Raw genomic sequence first — 22,532 nt, 5'->3', positions numbered from 1 at the left:
TTATAACAGGGGTTCAGAAAGTTAATGGAGCCCTGCAGGTTGTTTTCTGAGGTTTATAAAGAACTGCCTGGCTCGCTTGCTGAATGCCATGGCAGAAAGTGAGCAAAATATTTCTCCATGTTTTTAGTAATGTGACTGCCATTGGTTTACTTCGGTTTGGTAGGAGATGAAAGGGAGGTAAATAATTTTTCTTACCTGGAAAAGGTGAATTACTCCATGAAATGACACGATGATAATTGTACATAGAGACTGTGATAATTCTTATAATCTACTACACTCTACTGCACTCATTCTTTGCTGTAGGTGTAATTATTTTCTGTGATATGCATTTAAACTGCCCAAATTTCCAGGACTTTGACAATTAGTGTTAGGTAAGCTTATCTCCTGCTGAAGCAAGAGGCACTTTGAAGTCATTAACTATGTGTTGGTGAGTACAACCTTTGCCATTATGTGAACTGTTTAATGTTTTCCATCAGACACACCTTTTTGCTTTCCTGACTATACAGTGTGAATTGAGGGCTGTGTTCGAATCCCTCGCTCCTCTCGGATTAACTTGCCACAGTCTAACTCCGTAGATAAGGTGGTGCCAGAGGTGGAGTTGGACGGATGGGTTTGCTTACACTGTAGTCCATAAAAGAAACAAAAGGCCTTGCATGCAAGAAAAGAAAAATGGAGAAATAAATAAATGAAAGAAGTAAAATTAAAAATAAACATGAGAATGAGATTCAGAGTCTATTTAAATCAAAAGGGATTCTATCTGTGGAAACAGAAAAGTCATAGATTGCACTTGGCTCCTGCTCTGGATCAGCTTAGTGATAACATACACTATATAGCATTTCCCATCTAAGCTTCTTATTTCACCAAAATAAAAACAAAATGAACTGAGAGAAATCAGAAAGTAACACTGGAATCTCTGGTTTTCTACTTTCTGTAAAATTACTTTTGGAAAAGAAGTACAATGTTGTTACATTAGCTCACTTAAAGATTTTAATTATTAAGAGGCTGCCTATATACAATAAGCAATTCATTGCTGTGAAACCATACTGGTTTCAGATATGGTGTATGTACGTATGTACGTATGTATCCCTGAGTACAATGTTACTCATCCAACATTTTGCTAAGTAAATTAACACTCCCTCATGATATAAAGGTTTAGGTCTACAGTAATTACAACTTCAGGACTTTCCCAGACTCGTGAAGAGTTTTCAGGATATTCTGCACCTCTTAGCATTTATACTAAACATTTTAATTAGCTGCAACTGTTCTCCAAAACATGCTTGAAAGAAAGATCTCCTGAGACATGAATGAAACAAAGATACAGATATATTCTTTATGCATTTTGTGCTAAAACTCTCCTATAGGGTTAAAACACTAATCAGAAACCTGCAAAATGTGTAAAATAGAGTCATCCTTTATCTTTGACTTATTCCAAAGCAGGGACACTGTGATTAATATGGCCTGCAAAATTGCTCCGCATGAGCTGCGTCTGTTGTTTGTAGACAGTGCCATTTTGTGTAACAAGGGCTTGCTCAGGCACACTTGGAGATGTTTTCACGGTCAGGAGCTGCCCTTTCCTCCAGGATACTGTGAGGACCAAGTCCACTGACATCGGCATTAGACATCATAGACCCAAAATAACAGCAAGAGATGTTTGGAAAATGAAGATGCATGGTAGGATTTGTCTCACTTCCCTTCAGCTGTCTGAACAGCAGGCATGCAGTCTTAGCTTACAGTGATCCGTTACTGGAAGCAAGGAGATACAGGTGATTTATCCTACCCAAAATCAGATATTATCCTCTCAAGGCCCTCAGCCCTGGCTGCTTGCTTTTGCTCAAGTGGCAATCCCTCTCACATCCCAGGACCATTGCTATGTGCAGTGTAAGCTGCACCCCTGAGACCGAGTTCAGAATGTTCCCCTTTGTCTTCCACTCATCCCTGCTGCCTTTGTTAAGGTTATTTACTTCAGCAGTAATTTCTGGCATTTTAGTCATCAGCCTTGCAGGATTATACCTTGGATGAAGAGGATGAATTCCCCAAGGAAAACTTCCTGCCTTTACGATCTTAAAGTGCCAGGTGAGCTTAAAAATGTCACTTTGAAGTAGATGTCTTGAAGCCTGAAGTTAGGTTTTATGAACCTACCTCTTGGTGACTGCACTTGCAGTGCAACATGACCCTCGTCCCTACAGTAAGTCCTGTTGAAGTGAAGAGGATCAGGGCAGTGATAGCAGTTGAGCCAAACAGGGCCACATCAGGGTCCAGGACATGGCCAGAAACAAACCAGAACCAGGGAAGGCAGCCAGAGTAAGAGGGCTGGCAGACAACTTCAAGAACAGACTCATGTCTTGTTTCTTTTACAGTGGCTGGTGGTTCAGTAAATGGATGTTTACAGTCTATTTTAATGATTGATTATATCTCACAAACAGCTGTAACACCCAAGGCATGATTTATACACAGCATTTCCTCTGTTTTCCCTCTGCCCTTTTAAATTGCTCCTTATACTTCAGTGGATCTATAATCAGAATTCCTTTGGCTCCAAGATCTTACTTTTCTGTGGTATCCATCAACTTTTAGTAGGTTTCCCTGCATTGAAATGCATGGTTCAGCATAGTGTGTAAATTCCTGGCTATGAAAAAAATGCTTTCTAAAGCAAGAGAAAAACTACACTTGGGGGTTTAGAAGTACACTCTTGTTGTTACTCAAAGGGCTGATGCTAATGCCATATGAAGAAGAAAATCCAGTTGTTTTTTATTCCCTTCCAATGTAATTTATACTTTAAGTCTTAAAGATCAAGCAGAAAATGTTTGAGAAATTAATTGCTCTTGTTCTGCACTGCCATACTAAGCAGCACTAATTGGACTGTGGGTGAGGTATGTCCCTGTTCTTATTCATCAGTTATTTATCCTTAGTGTGAGAAACCATGGTGAGAGTTCAGCAATACAAAATCTGTGCTCCAGCAGAGATTTATAATGCAGTAACCTCCACATCCACAAAGCTCAGTCTCCCAGAAACTTAAGCAAGCTGGGAATGGATGACTCACCTGCTCAATATCGCTGTTTTTCCTTGATTTATATATAAATTCACCAATGGCTACAAACACTGAAAGAACAAGCCCTGCAGCGAGCACTATGAAGATGCCTCCAATATTCTCCACCCCGAGAGCACTGGCTTCTTTGCTGTCCTCTTCGGGGCAGCCGTTGCCTCGCCACCACTTTTCCTTCATCATGTGCAGCTTTCCCTCCTCCTGGAGCTGGAGGATGGCGATGGTGATCTTGTCTCTGTAAGGAGACCCTGCAAGGTGAGAGCAAGATTTGTCAGTGCTTGCTGCAGCAAAGTGAAGTCAGGGAAGGAGCAAGCTGCTGCTATATGAAGCAAAAGGGCTTCCTTATCACAAGGTTGATTATTCCAGCTGAAAGTCAGGTTTTCTTCAGCTGGAAGGGGGAAGAAGATTATCTGTTGGTGTCTGCCCTAGGGACTGGAAAGCAGAAGGCTCCTTTGGTGCGGTTATTTGAGAATTTATTATAATTTCTAGGCTCCCCCTCTGAGGTTTATTTAAGCCTTGGCTGTAGGTTTTCTTGTGAAGTAATTCCTCCATATCATGTTTGAATATTGCTTTGAGCACCCTTTGAGACTTTCCACTTTGCATCTCTTCTATTTACTTCAACATCTGCTTATTTTTCCTACTGCTTGTAAAATGAGTAGCTGTCTAAGAAAAACCCACAGTCAGATACATTCTTTTCTCATTTATATCTGCATTAGCCCACAATTCCAGCTACCTAACAGCTTATAAGAACAATGGGTGGCCAAGTCTCCTTTTCCATCACTTGCAACAATGTTGGCATTGCCAGCTGAAAATAGAAAGTATTTTATCCTTTTCTTTTCCAGGCCAACAGTGTTGATGGGCCTGTACTGTATCTGGAAAGTAGCTGGGTCACATTGGGTGGTTCAATCTGTTCAGGTTTGCCTCTCACACACTCTGCTCTGGCTCTCCATCTTCCAAAATCTCTGCCATCTGTAAGTCCCTTCAGCCAACTTGTGCTGCTTCAGGAGCACAAGTCTGTCGCTCCTAAAAGGGGACAAAGCAGAGGTTTGCCTCTCACCTGGCTTTAGGAGCAGCACATAGTTAAAGGAAATTGCTACTGATTATCTTATATTGCCAGAAACTGAAGTTATGAACAACAGCAGCAATCCTGATAATAATTAGAATAGACAGGTGGAAGTTGGTTTTGGCACTGTGAGAGAGACTTGTCTTTACGTGGCAAGCATTTTATGATAGCAAGCAGGAGAGGGTTACAAGAAAGGCTGTTTGACTCTAAAGACATGTATGTACCTCCAGATCCTAACATGCTGGGATTCCTACAGTTGGAAGCATTTAGACTCTGGACTGAAATAGTGTCACCAGCCATTTGTCCTGTAGCTAACTACCATCCACCCTTTTCTCTCCTTTAGCACATTAATAAGACTGTTTTCTTAAACAGTAATTTTACCAAAAGTAGTATTTTTCGGCAAATTAAAGCAGTGGCAACCCTCAATCTAATCAAGGTAAATAAACTTTTAAGGCAGAACATATGGCAGAATTTGAGTGATAGCACGGTACATATAGACTTAAGAAAAATCTCACTAGTCACCACTTTTGTGTCTTTATGCTAAATAGCCTTTGAAACCTGGCCTCACAGCTTCAGTTTTCTTTCTCAGATTGCCATGCAGGACATTATTAAAAATAATTGTACCATGAATACAAATCCCTTTCTCTGCTTTCCATTTCCTTTAGCCCACAACATTGTCTGAGGAGAATCAGCTTGAAAAACATTGCAGTTCTTTGTTTTGTTTTGCCAACACTCAGCTATTTTTCAGTGTCTCTTACTGCCAGCACTAGGACATGCTGTGACCACAGATGCCAGGAGACGTGTCAGATTATACAAATTCCATCTGGGAAGCCAGCAATCAGCAGCCACTGCCTGAGGTAGCCAGCTTTGAAAGGAAAATATGCCTGCTGTAAGTATAGATGATTTCTATGCATGCTATTAAAGAACCAAAAATAAGCCCAACAGAAAATAAAACAGAAGCGCCTTCAAAAACAGAGAAGTGAATTATTTCCACTGAAAACATCAGTTTCTCTCAGAAGAAAGAACAGAACAGTTTCTACCTTAGGAGATGTTTGTCGCCCTGATAGCTAAAGACTGTTAGATCGTAGGACTCATCTATTTTCCCTTGCCTGAAAGGACATAGCTGTTAGGTAGAGTGAAGCAGCCTCGCTCACAGTGCAGGATTTGTGGAGATATTCATTCTTTTTTGTGATGTTTATGTTGCCAGCAGGATTATCACAATTCATCTTGAGGATAACAGGTATATTTCTGTGTGTGCTTTTAAAGTTTGTCAAGTGTGCCTGGAGTGCTGGACTGGTGATGTTTTGTTGGTGAGCACTAAAACTGCACACAAATCCATCTCAACACCTCTTTGAATATTCAGCCTATCATTTATGGCCTTTGAGCTATTAACAACTTACCTCTCAGGCCAAGAAACACATCCATCTACTTTCTTAGCAGTCTCCCAAGTAACTAATAATAGCTTCAGTGTTAGAATTACTAGCATCAGCACTGGCAGGGATACTGGAATTAGTACCTGTCCTGGTGTCTATAATAATGACGCTTTCTTAAACTGGATTCCCCCCCAGGGTGACATTTTGCATAGGGCTTGCTTAGAGGTGCCTTTGCTACAGCAGTACTTCCAGAGTGCATTAAGTTCACCACCAAGTGTTGCTGCAGATTTTTCATTAGTAATAGTATTTGCCAAGAATCTGATGAAAGCCCTCCTCTCTCTGACCCATTGGCTCTGTAATGAACATAAACGGAGATGCTTGTTGATATAACTAATTCCCCTTTTCCTAACTCAGCACAAAGAAGTAGGAAGACAGCCTGTATTTGCAGGTGTTTTACTTGCAGGAGATGCTCTGATAAAACAGTACATTTCCTAGATTTGTAGAACTTTCAAAAATTATCCTTCTTGTTTCTCTGGGAGCTGAACAGTGCTGATATTCAGCTCATTCACTGGAAATCCGGGAGTGTGAGGCATATGTTTGCTGCTGAAAACCCTAGCCATGTGTTTGTGCATTCTGCTGAACGAAAAGATGCAGACACCAGTTAAGACATGCTGAAACTTTGGTGTTACAGGTCATGGACAAGGTTTGGCTTTTTTTTTGTTTTGCTGATTTGTTTGTTTGTTTTGCTTTTTGTTTGTTTTTTTTTTTTTTTAAATACAGCTTCTGAAATCAATAGTCTTGAATGCTGTGAGAAAAACAACAGCCTCTGGGGCCCATCTGAAGGATCTCCACAGCTTCTCTTGTTTATGAAATCAATCATTTAAGAATTTAACGTGCCTAATGGCACTGAATTATTCCACAAGGCTTGGAGATATCTATTCCCATGAATTTTGCTGGTTTTCCTTAAGAAAAAAATTAAAGCACATTTATCATACAAGAAACATCTTATAAATACATTTCACAGCTGTACTGCCAATGGATGTGCTCTCTCTGAGGATTACCATCTGTTCCAATTATTCCTTCATTGTTCTTGGTTTAAATTGTGGCAGCTTTATAACTGCAATTAAACTTTTGCCGTACATTTGTCTTTATTTGGGATTTTAGCTTTGGTATCATTTTCCTCAGGGTGAGAAGGCTGTTCTAACACATCCAGTGGAAAAATAGACTTACAATTTTATCCGCATGACAATCTGAGGTACTCAATAGCATAAAGAATCACAGCTCACAGTGCAGTGGTGTTTTTCCCCTGTTCATATCTTGTCTACTAAGAAACCAGTGGACAAAATACTTCACCTGCTATATTCACGTAAACTGATAGTGCTTTGAATAATTTCCCTGAAGAAAATAAAATTTCATAGCCATTAATTGAGTGTGGCATGGTAAACGCAAATGTGAGCAGTGTGGAGAAGAATGTTATGCAGGAAAAAGATCTGGCTGCCTGGTGCCAATTATTCACAAGAACAGACCACAAAAAACCTGACACACTTCCTAATTCTCTACACTTAGAAGATCTTGAAAAGGACACCAGATATGCTAAAAAAGGTCTACTGGAAAGATTTCACCGAGATTGGAAGTCTTGAGACTCCACTTAAAATGTTGAAATCACTGATGCAGATGCAGAACTTTACAATTGCTTCTTGCTGTTCTTATGTGTTACTCAGAGGTCATCAAATCAATCAGAATTTCATCTCTTTTCATGCAGTTTTCTTGAGGGTGTATACACTGTACATAACTTTTATCCAGCTCACTTCCATTTTCCCAGAGACACTACCTGATTTCTCAAACTAAACTGAATTTCAGTAGAGCAACTTACACCTTGAGCATCACAGAGGATACCCAGTTTGCTATAAATGGGATGCTCCAGAAGGCAAGCAGGTCACTTGACCTCATTCTGCAGATGAGCAGGGCAAGAGTAGATGTTTTGCCTGAAGGGAGTCTCCTAGGGTTTCTTTTGATGTGAAAGGTTTCTAAAGGACTAGGGCATGATTCAAATGGCCATCTAAACTTCCGAAGGGGACATTGCTGGTTTTGCTCCACAACACCTGTTCTGGAAAGCATCTTACCAATAGGGGTTCCCACACCGTAGCCTTTTGAATCAATGAGCCCCCCGATCTGGGTGAGATTGCAGTTTCTCTGAGTCACATATTCTATGCTGGTGGACTCCATTAGCAGTGCATAGTCCGTTGTGAGCACACGCTGGATTCCTTCATCATTGTTCTTCACTAGCGCTGTCTGCTGCCTGCTGCTCATGAATGCCCACATCTTCTCATATGTTGATATTTTGGATTTCTAAGGAGGGAAAATGAGGGCAGAATCACACCGGCACCCAAATTACACTTGTAAAATATTTGTCAGCCTTTTGTTGTGACCGATGCCTATAGCACATTGGAGAATTGGTAGCAGGGCTTTCCCTCCCACAGCTTTTCTCTCTTGCTGTGCTTTATGCTGAGGAATCTCATTTTTCACTTCCTTTGCAGTGCCAGGAACTTCATTACTAGCACGGCTGTGAAGTGCTTTGAAGTTTTTTGGGCTAATGCTGTTACATGGATTGCAGCACCCAACCCAGCTAAATTAGTGCATCTGGATACTGTTGCACTCAGAAGCAGCAAGCAGAAGCCACTGCTTCTGAGTGCAACAGCAATTGCCAGGGCAAATTCACTACTCCAAAAGCCTGATGATGAAGTACTGGTTCTGTTGTTGTATTGATACCACTTGCCTAGAAGTCATGTGCATCAAGAATATAGCTTGAGAAACAAAACAACTTCTAAGCAAACTTCTGCTTTTTGCTTTCCATTGCAGTCAGACTTAAGGACTTCATCCTCTTCCCACTGAAGCTGAGGGGGAATTTGCCAAGAGTGTGTACATGTCCCGTGTCAGTGCCCAGCTGCACGAGGAAGTGGGATGCCAGAAGCCCCAGCTGCCTGCATACAATGTTGAATATCCCTTCCTTCCGGCTCCTTTCCCTGCATGGGAGCTCACAAGGCACCCTGCAGGGTATGGCAATGGCAGTGCCAGTGCACCCTTGTGTGGACTTCTGCCTTTGTTGGAGGATATGAAAAGAAAAACTGAATCTGCTTAGGGACAGGCGGGAGCCCTGTGCCTGCAACTCTCAAGATGCGCTACCTGCAAACCAAAAACCTTTAAGTGCTCTCACAGTGCTAACAATCAAACCTGTCTCCTTGTACACTCTCAAACACCATGGAGCACACAATGTCACTTGGACCATTAGAAACTGTCAACAGAAATTATTTTGTCACAAGACAGCAAAACCAAGCATTGCTGAACTGCTCTGTGCTGCAGCCTAGCACAAGCCACACACACACAAACCAATTCTTTAATGTAAGTATGAGTTGAAGGTCCCCCACACACTTACATTTCCCCAGTTCTGGGCCAGTAGATCCTCATTTCCTTCATGGGTCCTATCTTTGGTTTGTAGCCACCATAGCTGATTTTAGACTCACTGTGTGGAGACCATATGTGGTCCACACCAGTGGATTGGGGATTCCCATGACAAGTTGATTTTCTGGTTCTTTTAGCTTTAAATGTTAATGTGCTTTACCTGTAAATTCAACACCTGTGAATGCCACCTAAATTCCACCTAAGTTTGGTAAGCCATGGGATACCACTAAACTTTGAAGATGGTTAAGCGGCTCTTTACTATTAGAAACCATTTTTACTGCTCAGCTGGGAATATTGTTTTGAAATTGATGATAAGTTTATGTAGTAGATTGAATCTGATATTGAATTTACTGGAAGGATGCATTCCTTATTTAGATGAGTTTGCAAGAAAGATCTTAGCTTCTCAGTTTGCCAACTCCCTTTTTTTTTCAGGATAGATCATATTTCTGGCCATTGAATTCTCATTGACTTCAGTGGAAACATGTCTGCATATCAGAAGGTAGGGGCTGGCAAGAGCTGCAACATGAGATTAAGATCTATTATCACAGAGGGGCAAGAAAGCAATGGAAGATTTATAGACATGTTGGAAACAGAGCAGGACAGCAGTCTGTGTGTGTCATGATTTGTGGATGTGAAACATCTTGCCTTCTGTTGGACTTTTCCTAAATTTGGACATTCATGCAGATGGTGAATGCTGCCTGAGATCCTGTTGGCTCACCTGCCTAAAATCCTATCCCCTTGCTGGATCACTCCTTAATTGTCCAGGCCCTGTTTTCTGGGTATTTTCATCTGGGATCTGTGTACAGGGAGGAGACTGAGGTTTCTTCAAGGTCAGAACTACATTTCTTACTCCCAAATAATTTCAGTTGCTTTTGTTTTCATTGCCTGCAATACCTGGGTAGAAGGTATAGTCACTGCAGAAGCTTTCTAGAAAATATTGCCTCTTTAACAATATTTTTTCTGAAGACACTATTACAATAGGGATACTAATGTAGGACATTCAAAATTAGTGGAAAACCACAACTGTCAGCATATGCATTCTAAACAAGACTAATAAAAAGTGATTTAAGTTTGAACAAATGCAGAACAAGCTTTCAGAAAAACAATGGAAGTACCTTGCTTTTCTTTTATGTTTCCCAACCTATATCCCATCCAGCAGGTGCATTGGGTAATATCTTTCAGGGGCTTCCTGCTGTTATTTAAGCACAACATCTTAAACCAAAGCTCTTCAGAATTTGCTTCATGCCAAAATCTTTCTCTGCCCTTGATGTCTTCAGAAACACACTTTTGCCAAGTGTGTCTCTTATAGTCCTGAAAATCAGACCCATCCGGTCTTTCTGGTCTTTTATGCCCTGCATGGAAGGGACTTTCTTGCTCCTCTTTCCTTCACAGCAAGAAAATCCTGGAAGTGTCACAGTTCTGCTTTAAAAAAATGTTGATCTGAAAGAGTCTTCTATTTCTCTTGGCATTTCTTGGCTTAGCCCTTAGCTAAATCAAATCTTGCAACACAGGAAGCACCTGAAATAATGACCCTTCCTTAACTGCAACCCAGCCCTGCACCACACTCCTGCAGGACATTTTTACTGCTGTTGCACCTGCTTGTGCTGATTCCTACTTTCCCTGTTCCCATCACATCAGCACTCTCAGGTGGCAGGACCATCTCTACAGCACAGGCTGCCCAACGTGAAAAGCAACTTTCACCCCAGCTCAGCTCTTCCAGCCCTCGAATCGCAGGGGTACGGCTGTCAGGGGCTACTTCTGGGCACTAGGGTGCTCCTAGAGGCCATCACAGCATGGAACAGCTCAGGAGAAACTGTCCAGGTCACATTAGGACTCCACAGCTCCCCAGAAAAAGGCAGAGTTATTTCAAGTATCTTCTCTAGAACTGGTACGGCAAAGGTGCTTTTTCTTAAACTATACCATAATGCACATGCAACACGGGCACAGGAGAAACTGCTGCCCAGAAACCCTTATCCTTGCCTTCTCCTCATTCCCAGGTCTCTTACTGGTGTGTATGTGAGGGGATGCTCTTATGTCAAGAAGTATATGCCCTCACAGAGCACACATTATTCCTTTTGCATACGTAAGTATCTATGGTATTTATTGTACAGAGACCTACTCAGTGATTTTTATTTATTTTTTTAAGTTTTGGACAGCATAAAGAAGTCTTAACCTTGGGAAACTCTTGAAGGGCTTCTGTAATAAAAATAACACCACCTTTTCCATAACACTATGTATGTGTCACTGGTTTACAAGTGTGATAAATTGTGGTTTTCATATATCTTTCACTATTTCACCTTCACTGTTTCAGAGAATCCATCTCCAGTCTGTAAAAAACCTAGTGTCATTTCACTTGCTTTTGTGTACACACCTATTTCAGGTACAAGTAAGCTAGCATCTATAGCATCTATAGCATACAAGTATTTAATCACCTTGTCCTTTTTTTTTTTTTTAAATAAAGTTTCGCATTCTTTTAAGCCTACAAATTTTAACCTCAGGGATTAATGGTGCAAAAAAAAAAAAATCAGTGTAAAGCTGGAAGCAGCTCTAGGAAATTGTTCTGAATTTCTCATGAAATTCAGGAGCTATTTCCTCTAAACATACATGGAAGCAACAAGCTCTGAAGATTTCTTTCTGATGCTGAATTTGATTTCAGAATAGCAACGGCAGTGACCGTCTTTGGGCAGTGAAGATCTCTTAGACCAAGGGAGCTTCCCAGAGGTGAAGGTGGCACGGCTGCTTTCCCCTGCAGTTTCCAGGCATATCTTCAGATGGGTTTCCCAGCATATCTTAATGGAAATTTCAGCTCATCATTTGAAGAACTGACTATAATGAGACCCTGAAAGATACTGTAGTTTGTGTGTTTCTTTCAGCATGGAAACGTTTCTATTCAGCCACAGGAGAGCCACTATAAGGGCAGTTCATCCCTGACAGCTCCAGCAGGGACAGCCTACCATCAGATCTATAACATTACTGGGACGTCCTTGATGAGCATTATTGGTTTTGAGACGTGACCCAAATATCCTAGCCAAGATCCTTCCTATGTGTAAGCATTTTGCCTCATGTAGAAGCGTATGGGCTTATGGCTAAAGTGCGGCAGGGGGCTTGGGCTGGAGCAGCAGAGGAGAGGGGTCATGCACGGCACAGGTATTGTTTTGCCCCACATGCTGCTTCCCCACTGTGTTTCATCCTCTTCAAAGGCACCTCATATTTGACTATCTATAAACACTGTTCTTAGATACTATGGTGAAAAGGTTGATATCCAGTTCATTCAGTGTTTAACTTCCCTGCTGAGACTACTGATGAAGCTGCTAATTAATTCTACTTGTCACAGGATTTTTGCACGTGTATCCTGTATTTATAGCTTGTTTGCTTTCACACTGACATTTTAGGAGATTAATCCATTTTGTATGTAATTAATACTAATATGGAAAAAAAATGCAGTTATCTACAAAGCAATTAGCCACAGAAAATGATATTCTACTTACAGATGTGTTCATGTGCATGTAGCCTGTATATTAATAATCTGTGTGGTATTGACCATGGACCATTTTTAAAAAGGGACAAACTTGCATTTTACTGCATTTTGTTGTATTATTGCCATGCAATAATACTGCCTGAGGTGCAAATGTGACCTTCAGAAGTGATCTTGGCCAAGTGGCTGCAAGAACCTGAGATCCCACCCTGAGAAGCAACCTGGAGCAGAATGTCTCCAGGTCTTTGCCTCCATTCCCTTCAGGTCCTCCCAACAAAGACATGGGTTCACCCCTCACAACAGTACAGCACTGGATTGTTTCTCCATATGTCTTGGGGGAAAATCTCCCATCTTTTAAATAAATATTGCCGAAGGATCCTCTATGGATTTGGGCAAATGATGTATTTACCTATGATGCTAATTCTTTCAAATGTTGTGATTCCACCTCACCATTTTATTGCTGGAGGGCCATGAGTCAGTCCAACCGTACAGAGCTGGCTGATGCCATCTTACCTTGAAGAAGGTCATGGTGGATCCATCTCTAACGGCCCCGTACTCTATCTTGGTTTGCTTTGCCAAATCATCTGCTGAATCAATGGGGGATTCCATCCTCTCCACAGTCAGGAAGGCAGCCAGGTTGGCAGTATAGGATGAGATTATGATTAAGGTGAAAAACCACCATATTCCTCCAACTATTCTGGTAGAAAGAGCTTTGGGCATCAGCTCTGATCCTGTTACAATATCATCAAAACAATCATATTAAAATGATGCTGAAAGATGCCTTTCCTGATACCACAGACTGGTTTTAGGCACAGAATGCTGTTATGAGTTGTAGTATGATAAAATGATTTCAACAGTAATCTCACAGATGCACAGCTAACATTTATAATGGTAATACACTGTGAAGAGGATGTATGCCATGATATATGACAAATGGAATTATCCTTGGGTCTAAGCCCCATTACATTTCTGAGCTAATGCTCATTGTGATATTAACCTCTTACATCCCCAGCAAGCTATACTAGTATTTTTGTCCATTTTCTGAGTCATTGCCAGTATACTGTAATCAGTTTTTTGACCAGAGATCTTTAGTAGAATGCTGTTCTTTTCAGTGCTTGTTCTAGTTACAAATTACCTGGCAGAACTACCTTATAAGAGAAACCTGCCCTGGGCACCCTATTGGCATACCTAAGCAGAACCAGGGCAGTCAATACAGTTCCACTGAACTTACTGGCCTGTACGAACCTGAGAGAAAATCCCATAACACATCTTATTATAAATGTGTGGTTTACATCTGAAAATTCAGAGGGTGAATGGATGTGTCCTTTGGATTTACAGGGCAATGCAAAGTTTCATCCAGTGTATTTAACACTGATTATGGCTGAAAGGGTTTTAGCAGATCTTGCACGTCACCAACAAAAGCGAAAGTGCTCTGCTATTGTCATAGAACCCTACAGAAAAGTACCTGTGGAAGTTAATGACACTGAATTGGCTTCTAAACAGCTCAGGTAAACTGTATTTAAGCCACACAGGTACTTTTATTTCTAAGCATTCTGATGCAAGTTTTATGTTGTTTTTCTTTTTACAGGCATCACTGCTGAACTTAGCTCATTGGGATTCAAGGATCTGGTTCAGTAAGGCACTTACACAGTCACTTGAATACTTTTGATTTAAAAAGTAAGCCTTTGCATAATTATTTTGTTAATGAAGGATGGATTTAAGAAAGAACTTAAGTGCCTGTGAATAGAGATCTCAGCATGTAAATCCTTTGATGTGACAAACATATTTCTATTACTGGAAAAACATGTTGACATATTATCTCTTCCCAGCTATTTAATGATTTCTGTAAGAAATTTAAACATGTTACTGAGAATATTTTCGGACTTTGAAAAATTCTGAATGTGACTTTTGGGGCAAAGACCAAAAGAGTAAAAACTTTCTGAACAATTACAAACAGATTTAACTTAGCTTTGTACACTTATAGGCATGTCTCTTAAAGGTCAAAGCTAAGCATAGCCCAAGGGTTTGAGTAGGTTGACAGAATTGCCAAATGAGAGCAGATGCTCTGCCTGTGCAGCCCTCTGCAGCCCTGGTGCTGGACAGATTTCAAATTAAGCAGCAGTCTAAAAGCAAAATTCACTTGAAATTTTGAGTCCAAATATATTTGTTTCAAGAGCTGTAGCTCTATATGGGTTTATGTTTGTGGTCTCTTGTACTTTCTTGCTTTTCAGGTTATATTTTTTTAAGTACAATGAAATCTTTATTGTATTGTTGATCTCAGGAGAAGTGCATTTATTTCTAAGCTGAGGTTGACCTGCAAAAGCTGGCTTCTATGAGTGCTGATTCAAGCCATCCTGAAGGTATTATTTCTGTCAAGCTTAGACAGCTATATAAATATAATTTCTACACTTGGACCCTGATGCAATACCTAGCTCTGACATATAGATCCCAATAATGAATAATAGCCAGATACCTTGCAGATACCTCAACAAGCAATCATGAAATCTGCCAGTGCAGCCTTCTGGCAGCAGAAGAGAGTAGGCAAGAAGCCCTATGTGCTGAATTTTTTTGGGTGAGATGCCAAATCTCCTGTGATTTCCTCTAGCGAAAAGTTGTGTGTGAAAAATCAGCAGAATACATTCAGTACAATTAAACTCAAAATGCCACGGCCTATTAATTATGCAGTGAGCTACCGTTTTTCTTTAGTGAGGTGCTGAGCACACTTTGCTCCCAGCTGAACCAAGCATGCCCAGCATCTCTTTTGATCACTCCAACACTTATTTCGGTGTTTGCATTTCTGAGGGCATCGATTCCAACAAAAAAGCGTTAATATATGCTCCATGCTCACCAGCTTCACCCTATGCACTCTCCTCAACCAGATACTCCTAGTCTGACCCATTGTCTGGCTGAACTGGGGCTCTGACGGATAGCTTTCCTTTCTGAAAGTGATAGTTTCTCTGAATGAATTGGATGAAATGTGCCCTGTTTGGATGCTTTCAGAGTATGCATAACACATCTGAGACTTGCAGGGGAAAAACAGGGGAAGTAACATTTAAATAAAAACGTTGCTAGCAAGACTCGGGGTCAGAGACAATACTTGCTGAAGTCTCTCTAGTGCCTTTTAATGGCAGACATGACAGCCAATCCTGATCCAGACTTTGCTCACGCTCTGTAGAAAAGAGAAAGTCTGATCATCACATTTTAAAATTTAATAACAAGTGGCTTCCAATCAAGCACAACAAGCAGCTGCTGCCAACAAGAAAGAACATAACGCTAGATGCAGAGTCACAACCATTCACATCATGTTCAAACTCTTCACATTAACGATGATGCACTTACAATCACACGCACCACAAGTTTGTACATGGAAACATTTGTGTTGCCTTACAAATGTTTTTTTCTTTCTTTCTTTGTTTTTCTTTCTTTCTTTCTTTCTTTCTTTTGCTTTGTTTTTAATCTTCTTGAAAGACAAGCAGAGTCTGGTTGGGGCTGACTGTCATGTACCCAAGGTAGTGGTAACGAGCAGACACTGCATCCCACAGTTTGCTGTGGATGATGGTAAACTCCAAAAAAGGCAGTACACCAAAACACAAAATCCTGGGGCACTTTCACACACAGGGCAATCACAGTTATATACACACACCTGCCTGATACTGTAAAACCTCAGCCTGTGTTTTACTCATAAGTTGGAAAGAAAATAAAAGAATAAAGCATCCAACCTCTTCAAAGTAATTTCTATGATAAAGCTCCTGTCAATACATTAGTGCACCAATAAAAGCAAGTGCATCTTAGATAAAATACAAACTTTATTCTCTACCATGCTTATGAAAAAATCCTCCTCTTGTTTTTTTCACTGCTACTCAGATCTGTTAAAGAGGGAAGAATAAACTGTACCTGGATGAATGCAGAGATGGTTTTATATTCCTTACTTAAACGTTTAGGGATTTAATACCAAGGTACTGCTGGGCTATCCTCTGAATTGCCTTTTTGCTTGTTGTTGCAGGGTGGGAGGTTTTTGGTCAGCTTTGATTCAACTTGAAATGTTTGACAGAAAATATCTGCATTCTTTTCAGTGGGCCTCAGTTTTTGTGAATGGTGATTTAATTGGAAATCTTAGAACATATATGCCATAACCAAATGCATTTAGTACACATATCTGTTTGACTTCCCATATGGAGTAAGCTTCACTGCCCTTCCTTGTCAACTGAGTTAAGTGTCAGCTGTTTCCAAAATCATCATCAACTGGTGGAACTTGTGACTGGGTAAAGTTAATGCTTCTAAGGTTGGATGCATTTACAGAAGGATGGGACCCATACCTGCAGAAAAGCCATAAAAAAAAAGGTTTGGTTTTGTTTTTAAACAAAGTGTTTGACAAGTGCCAACAAACTTAACAACCCTTCTGAAGAAAGAGCATGTTTTTTTGTTGTTGTTGTTCAGCAATTATAACTGTTTTTCTAGGGTAGCTAAGGCTGTTACCGTTTCCATTGGGATGGAGCCCAACACCTTCCTATTTCCAAACCTCTTATACCAATAAACTCAACTTCAGCATGAAGCACTTCATAGCTCTCTTGCGATTATTTTACATTTTGGCCCCAGAAACTCCCATGTGACCCTGTCTGCTTCTCTTTCTCTCAGATGCTTCCCCTCCTTCCTTCTGCTTCAGCCCTATTCTGGGTTTCATAGGTTCCCTTCCTCTGCCTGCTCCCGGTTGCAGTGGCACGTCGTTTTCTTCCTTTGTTCTGTTAGTTTCTGAGATCAGGTTTTACAGTATGAGTTGCATTTACAGAGGGTGGAGTTTACCAGCACAGAAGCCCTTGAGCAGACTGTGGGATGTGTGCGATAACGAAGTGTAACCGGTGTACCTTGCTGCATGAGAGCTCCAACTCCAAACCAGAAACTATTTAGTAAAGTAAAATTGTTTTCCACCACATCTGAGTCTGGGTTGCACGGGTGGGGGTTATACCATTCATATGGTGTAAACCTGTGGCAGTTAACAGAAACAATCTGTAAACATCAAATAGAGTACATACAGTGGCAGCAAACCTGCTGAACAACACACAAAGTGAGGAGGCTAATGAAGGAAGCAAGGAAAAAAAAACCTCAGCTGAAAGGCTGTCCTGCCCAACGTCCTGCAGCTGCCTTGTGCAAGCCGTGGAGCAGCATTGCAATGCCAAGAGCTGTTTTTACAGTCCCAGATCTAGCAAAAGGTTACTCCCTTACTCCTCCCACTCTTGGCTTTAGAGTCCTCAAGGGTGAGGCTGCTGCAACACCCCACAGCTTCCCTGCCTGCACTGCTGACAGACAGACATTCACAGGAGCAGGGAAAAACTCGAAGTCATGTAGCTGCTCTTTGGAATAGAATTTAGAAAATAATGGAGGAGTAAAAGCCCTCTAAAAGCAACCATCATTTGCTGTCTGTAACTGACATGCTTGATGCTGAATGTGCTCTCCCTGCACAAGGCTGTTATGGCAGCGAAAGAAAATATTGCCAGTCGTTCAAAGGTGTTTGGGAGCAACTGCAGTGCCTGAAAGACATAGGGCCATGTTGTCAGTGTTTCTGAGAGAAAATTATGTGGAGGATTGCCTTAATGGAAGAGTTCTGCTCTATTCCCCACATACCATCCTGCAACTGCAAACTGTTCCCCTTCTGCTCCACACAACACTTGGCAGAGCTACATTAAGGACCATTTCTCCCCAAGGTGCCTTGCCTGCTGTTGCTTCCCACTGTTGTGTGGCTTGCATTCTTCCTCATGAAGTTTATGAATATAGCTTTAATTGGCAATGCCAGGCCAATATATTTTAATTACTGCTTCAACAATATAATTAAGCATTGAATTTACGCACGGTTGCAAGCAGAGTGCCTTGCTTAGCCGAAGTAATGAACTCCGATAATAATGAACCCACTAATTGAAACAGTATGTAGCTAAGGATGTCATTAGCTGCACAATATTACCATTTCTAGTACAACAGTATTCAAATCATAAAAAAGGACAGTTTTCAGGTGCAAGATACAACAGTTCTGCGTACAATCACCAAGTTATATGGTTTAAATTTGTGCTCGAATAATGCAAGCAACTGCTGTGTAGTAACAAAATTGTTCCCAACTCAGTTTATGCACACACAGGGAAACATATCCTTAACAAGAGACCCAAAATTAAGACCTGTAGGCTGCCTGAGCTGCCAACTGCCATAAAAGTGAAGAGGTCCCATGATGAGCATTCACTCACAGGATCCCAGAGTGTTAACACAGGACAGTAAGAAGATGTACAAATAACTCTGCCTGACATAACTGGAAAGTCTAAGGCTGGGATCTTGCATTGTTTGAGACAGCCACCACATTCAGCAGGTTGGATGCACACGTTTCCATCACCAAAAAAGCAAAACATCCATTGCTAGAAATTGGCAGTGAAATTTTGGCAGAAAAACTATTTCTGCCAGACTGGAAAGATTTTTATAGCTCTGGGTATGTATTTTAATGTGCTACTAAGGTATATATTTATTTTTCTCTTTGAAACGAAAGCCAGTTTTCTTCCTGTGTTTCCATTGATTTGCTGAGCTCAGAGAAGATCCTGGCTTACAATTCATCTCTATTTCACTGCTCAGGCCTTCTGTTTTCCTGGCCATTTCTCCTCTTTTCAGCCTTCAGCAGCAGCTGTGCTGAGGCTCCTTATAGAGTTGAGATGCTCAGTCACCTAAGCACCTTTTTATATAGGCTCTGTGTGACATTATTCACCACTGGTGGTTACCTCAGCAACCTAGCTCTAGCATCATTGACATCAACAGCAGTAAAGGGAAGTTTTGGCAGAAAATACTTTGTTCATTCTCTCCCAGTGTATTTAGTAAACAGAGCTTTGTCAGTCTGTAATCCTTCACAGTGATAAAAACTTCAGTGCTTGAGTTTAAAAATTATTATAACAATGACAGTGCTACATAAGGCTCAAAGACAAATAAGAAATTATTCTGCTGCTGAAAAGTCTGAAGAAATAATAGGAAGATTATCCCAGTCTATGAAAATTATTCCTGAGTATTTGTCTTCCATGAACTGATGTCAAAATGCTGTTAACTCTTTAAGTTACTGTGGCAGTGTCAGAAAGTGGACACTTCTTGAGGTTCTCAATGCCTTTATAACAATATTTGCTGAAATACTTGGCAAATGTTACAGTAATCTTGATATATCTAGAGCAGGTCTAGACGCGGACTATAAGAATAGCTTAGCTTCTTAGAATAAATCAAAATTTATAAAGTGTAAAGTAAATTAGGATGACATGTGGACACAATTTTGTGTACTTCAGCTTATGTAGTTGCAATCTAATTAGATACTGCTTTTAGGCATCAGTTCAAAAAAAGCATGTGTCAGAAAATAACAGAACATTCAGAAAATTATGTTAACTGTTTTGCTGAACTAGTACATTCTTTTCCTCTTTTCCTAAATTAGGTGGATTATGAGAATGATACGCAAACTTGATATACTGAAGTTGTTACAAGTCACATTTTGTGCTGCATGTTATGAATGTGTGTGGTTCTAAACCTTTAATGACATATAAGTTTTTTAGCTAATTTTAGCCACATTTGTTAAATGGGTAAAGGCATTAGAGGTTATTATGCTCCTGCAAGTGTTGTGAAACATTGCAGTAGTAGCCCCACTAGGAGAGAAGCTGCAGGATGAGCTCAGAACTTGTTATGTTTCAGTTAATCCACATGGGAAAAATCACCTATAAATCCTTCAGCTGCACAGAAAGCAAACAGACAGACAAACTTCAGTTGGCTATCACAGTCCGCCATGAGACGCAAATCTGTAGGGAAATCTGGCTTCATTAGTTACACTGGTCCTGGAATCACTGCTTTTTAGAAAGATTTCAGAAACAAAACAAAACACAGTTACACAGGGCAAACCTATAGATTTACCCAAAGGCTTCACTGGGATTTATAGCAATATTTTTAACAGCCAAGAAAGAAAAGCAAACAGGTTTCACAGCTGATGACTTGTAAGCACTGCGCATTTCCCTTTGGTTTGCTCCTGGCCATGTGTCTATGCGTAGGCAGCTCTGGAGCAGGCAGAGGACCCTGATGCATATTATTCCTTCAAAGTTGCTGCTGTTATTTTAAAAAATGGAAGCACTGAGGGTAACTCATGCTTTGTTTTCCCTTCTGCCTGTCCTGAGGTGGAGGGGACGAAGGGATGTTTTTAGTCTTGGCACACAACTGCAGAAAAGTCAGTCTGTTACAGTCGAGCAGATTTAATATTAGTCATGAATGAGATCATGATTTGCTTACAGTAAGAGTTATTATTTATGGTACAGTGAGCCACTGCAAGAGCTTGTGGGAAGTCATGACTAATTGTATACCGTTCCATAGCTGCCAGGGATGGATGAACTCTTTCTTTCACCTAGGGCCAACACTAATAACTTAACCCATGACCTCTCCTCCTCTAATTCTCTCCTTCTTCTTCACATTTCCATCAATTTAAAGCAAAAAGCAAATTACACAAATTTCTGTGCTTTGGTACCAGTATAGAAACAATCGAACAACCAAAGGATTCACACAGATCGTTCACCTGGAACAAGGGTTGTTCAATGGACCACAGAGAAATGCATGGCTGAGGCTGGTCACTCTCAGCAGAACTGCCTGTCTGACTCAAGTGTTTGCAGGACTGTGTCTTTTGACTAAAATAAAAGAAGTGAACTGGAGGAAAAGCAGTAAGAGCTTAATTTGACCTGGTTCACACAGAAGTGAAAGTCAGGAACAACATGTTATCAGAATCAATGATTCAGATTACAATTATTTTATGACCTTTGAATTAGGTATATGTATATATACATTGGAATATATACATTAATGAAGACTTCTTAAAGATGAATGCCATCAGTTGCAATAAAAACTGCAGCATTCCTGTTGCTATTACAGTGATGTGAATGTGTGGGCTTCCAATGACACCTCACTTTGGTTCTTCTATTTCATAATATAAATGTTTTCTCAGGCTATTTTCCATATAGTTTATTAATATAGAATATATTCTTGTACATACAAAACAACACGTAATAGAAGTGGGGACAGGGTTAATTAGGGATCCTCAGTAAAACAAAGCAAAACATTAATCTCTATGAGGCACTAATAAAAATATTTATGTTTTAAATCATAAAAATGGAAAAATGAAGGATAGAATGAGATTAAATAGAGTTGGAAATGAAATTCCAAGGCCACTAGCTGAAGAAAAGGACAATAAATATGCCAGTTTGGAGTCCCGGTTTATTCAGGACTATAGAAAAATGTATGCCTCAAATGACCAGTTTCCTCTGACAAGTTTCTAAGTTCATTTTCTTTCACACCTGGTTTGCTCTTGTTCAAAGCTCTAGAGCAAATGACTGATTGTGGTCCATGGTCTCTAAGGCCATAAGTAGCTTATATCCAGTTTTCGAAACCATATCAGCTGTCTAGAGTTTTTAAGCCTAATGATAAGGCTTAAAAGTACCCTGAGTACATAGAGTACACTGCTGGCCCTCTGGAGCTGTGAGTGTTGTCCACTTGTTCAGAAACTTTGTGGCATACCTGCCTTTGAGGACTTTATAAGCTTTATATTCATTTGGAAAAGTGGCGTGTATGGGCTTATTTCCTTCTGGTTTTGAATAGGGACATCACTGGAGGCCTGCCATTGACAGACAGGGTGCACCTCAGGACAATGCTGGGAGAGAGTTTCGGGTATACTTCACCTTGCAAATTGTCCCCTCAGGTTCCCTGTCACATTATCTCATATTTTCAAGGGGAAATTAGCTGAGCTAATTGGCATCCTTCAGCAAAAATATATTCACATCCTCTTTCTTACCTTTTAACTGTGTGCACTGTTAGTGGAAAAGAGAAGTGCTTATATGTACATAATACAAAATGCTTTTCAACATGAAGTCTGCTGAGGTGTTGCGTACTGACAAAGAGAAGCTGACACATTTCATCGGATATTTCTCTCCATTCAGCCCTTAAGGAAAGTAAAATCTCATCACATTGCAATATATAAAGGTGATAGCAGAAAGAATACCAAGGGACTTCTAGAATATTATGGTTTAGGATGGGATAAATCCCTTAGGATACTATTATGCTACATCTGTTCTGCAGAGCCCATGCATCACCTAT

At 40.5% G+C, this 22,532-nt stretch overlaps 1 protein-coding gene across 5 annotated transcripts in view; it reads right to left on the bottom strand.

Annotated features, from left to right (window-relative positions):
• The window catches only part of GRIK1 (glutamate ionotropic receptor kainate type subunit 1), a 168,524-nt gene that overhangs the window by 7,206 nt on the left and 138,786 nt on the right, over positions 1 to 22,532 (bottom strand). The window contains exons 12-16 of one of the 5 annotated variants that reach the window (XM_061453724.1): positions 17,273 to 17,391; positions 12,924 to 13,141; positions 7,600 to 7,825; positions 3,038 to 3,288; positions 483 to 648 (exon numbers count right to left, since the gene is read on the bottom strand). In XM_061453724.1, coding sequence (XP_061309708.1) covers positions 499 to 648; positions 3,038 to 3,288; positions 7,600 to 7,825; positions 12,924 to 13,141; positions 17,273 to 17,391 — 964 coding nt within the window. In that variant the 3' untranslated portion in view covers positions 483 to 498. Of the gene's footprint in view, positions 1 to 482; positions 649 to 3,037; positions 3,289 to 7,599; positions 7,826 to 12,923; positions 13,142 to 13,468; positions 16,727 to 17,272; positions 17,392 to 22,532 lie in introns of those variants that run through there. The other 4 variants (XM_061453723.1, XM_061453725.1, XR_009743458.1 and 1 more) reach the window with 4 other exon arrangements.

Source organism: Pezoporus flaviventris, unplaced genomic scaffold (genome assembly GCF_033815535.1).
Source record: "Pezoporus flaviventris isolate CSIRO_AGI_PZ_B2104156 unplaced genomic scaffold, CSIRO_AGI_Pfla_v1 ptg000015l, whole genome shotgun sequence".
NCBI classification, from domain to species: domain Eukaryota; kingdom Metazoa; phylum Chordata; class Aves; order Psittaciformes; family Psittacidae; genus Pezoporus; species Pezoporus flaviventris.
The sequence above is the reverse complement of the archived record's forward strand: the minus strand, read 5'-3'. Positions and strand labels throughout refer to the sequence as shown.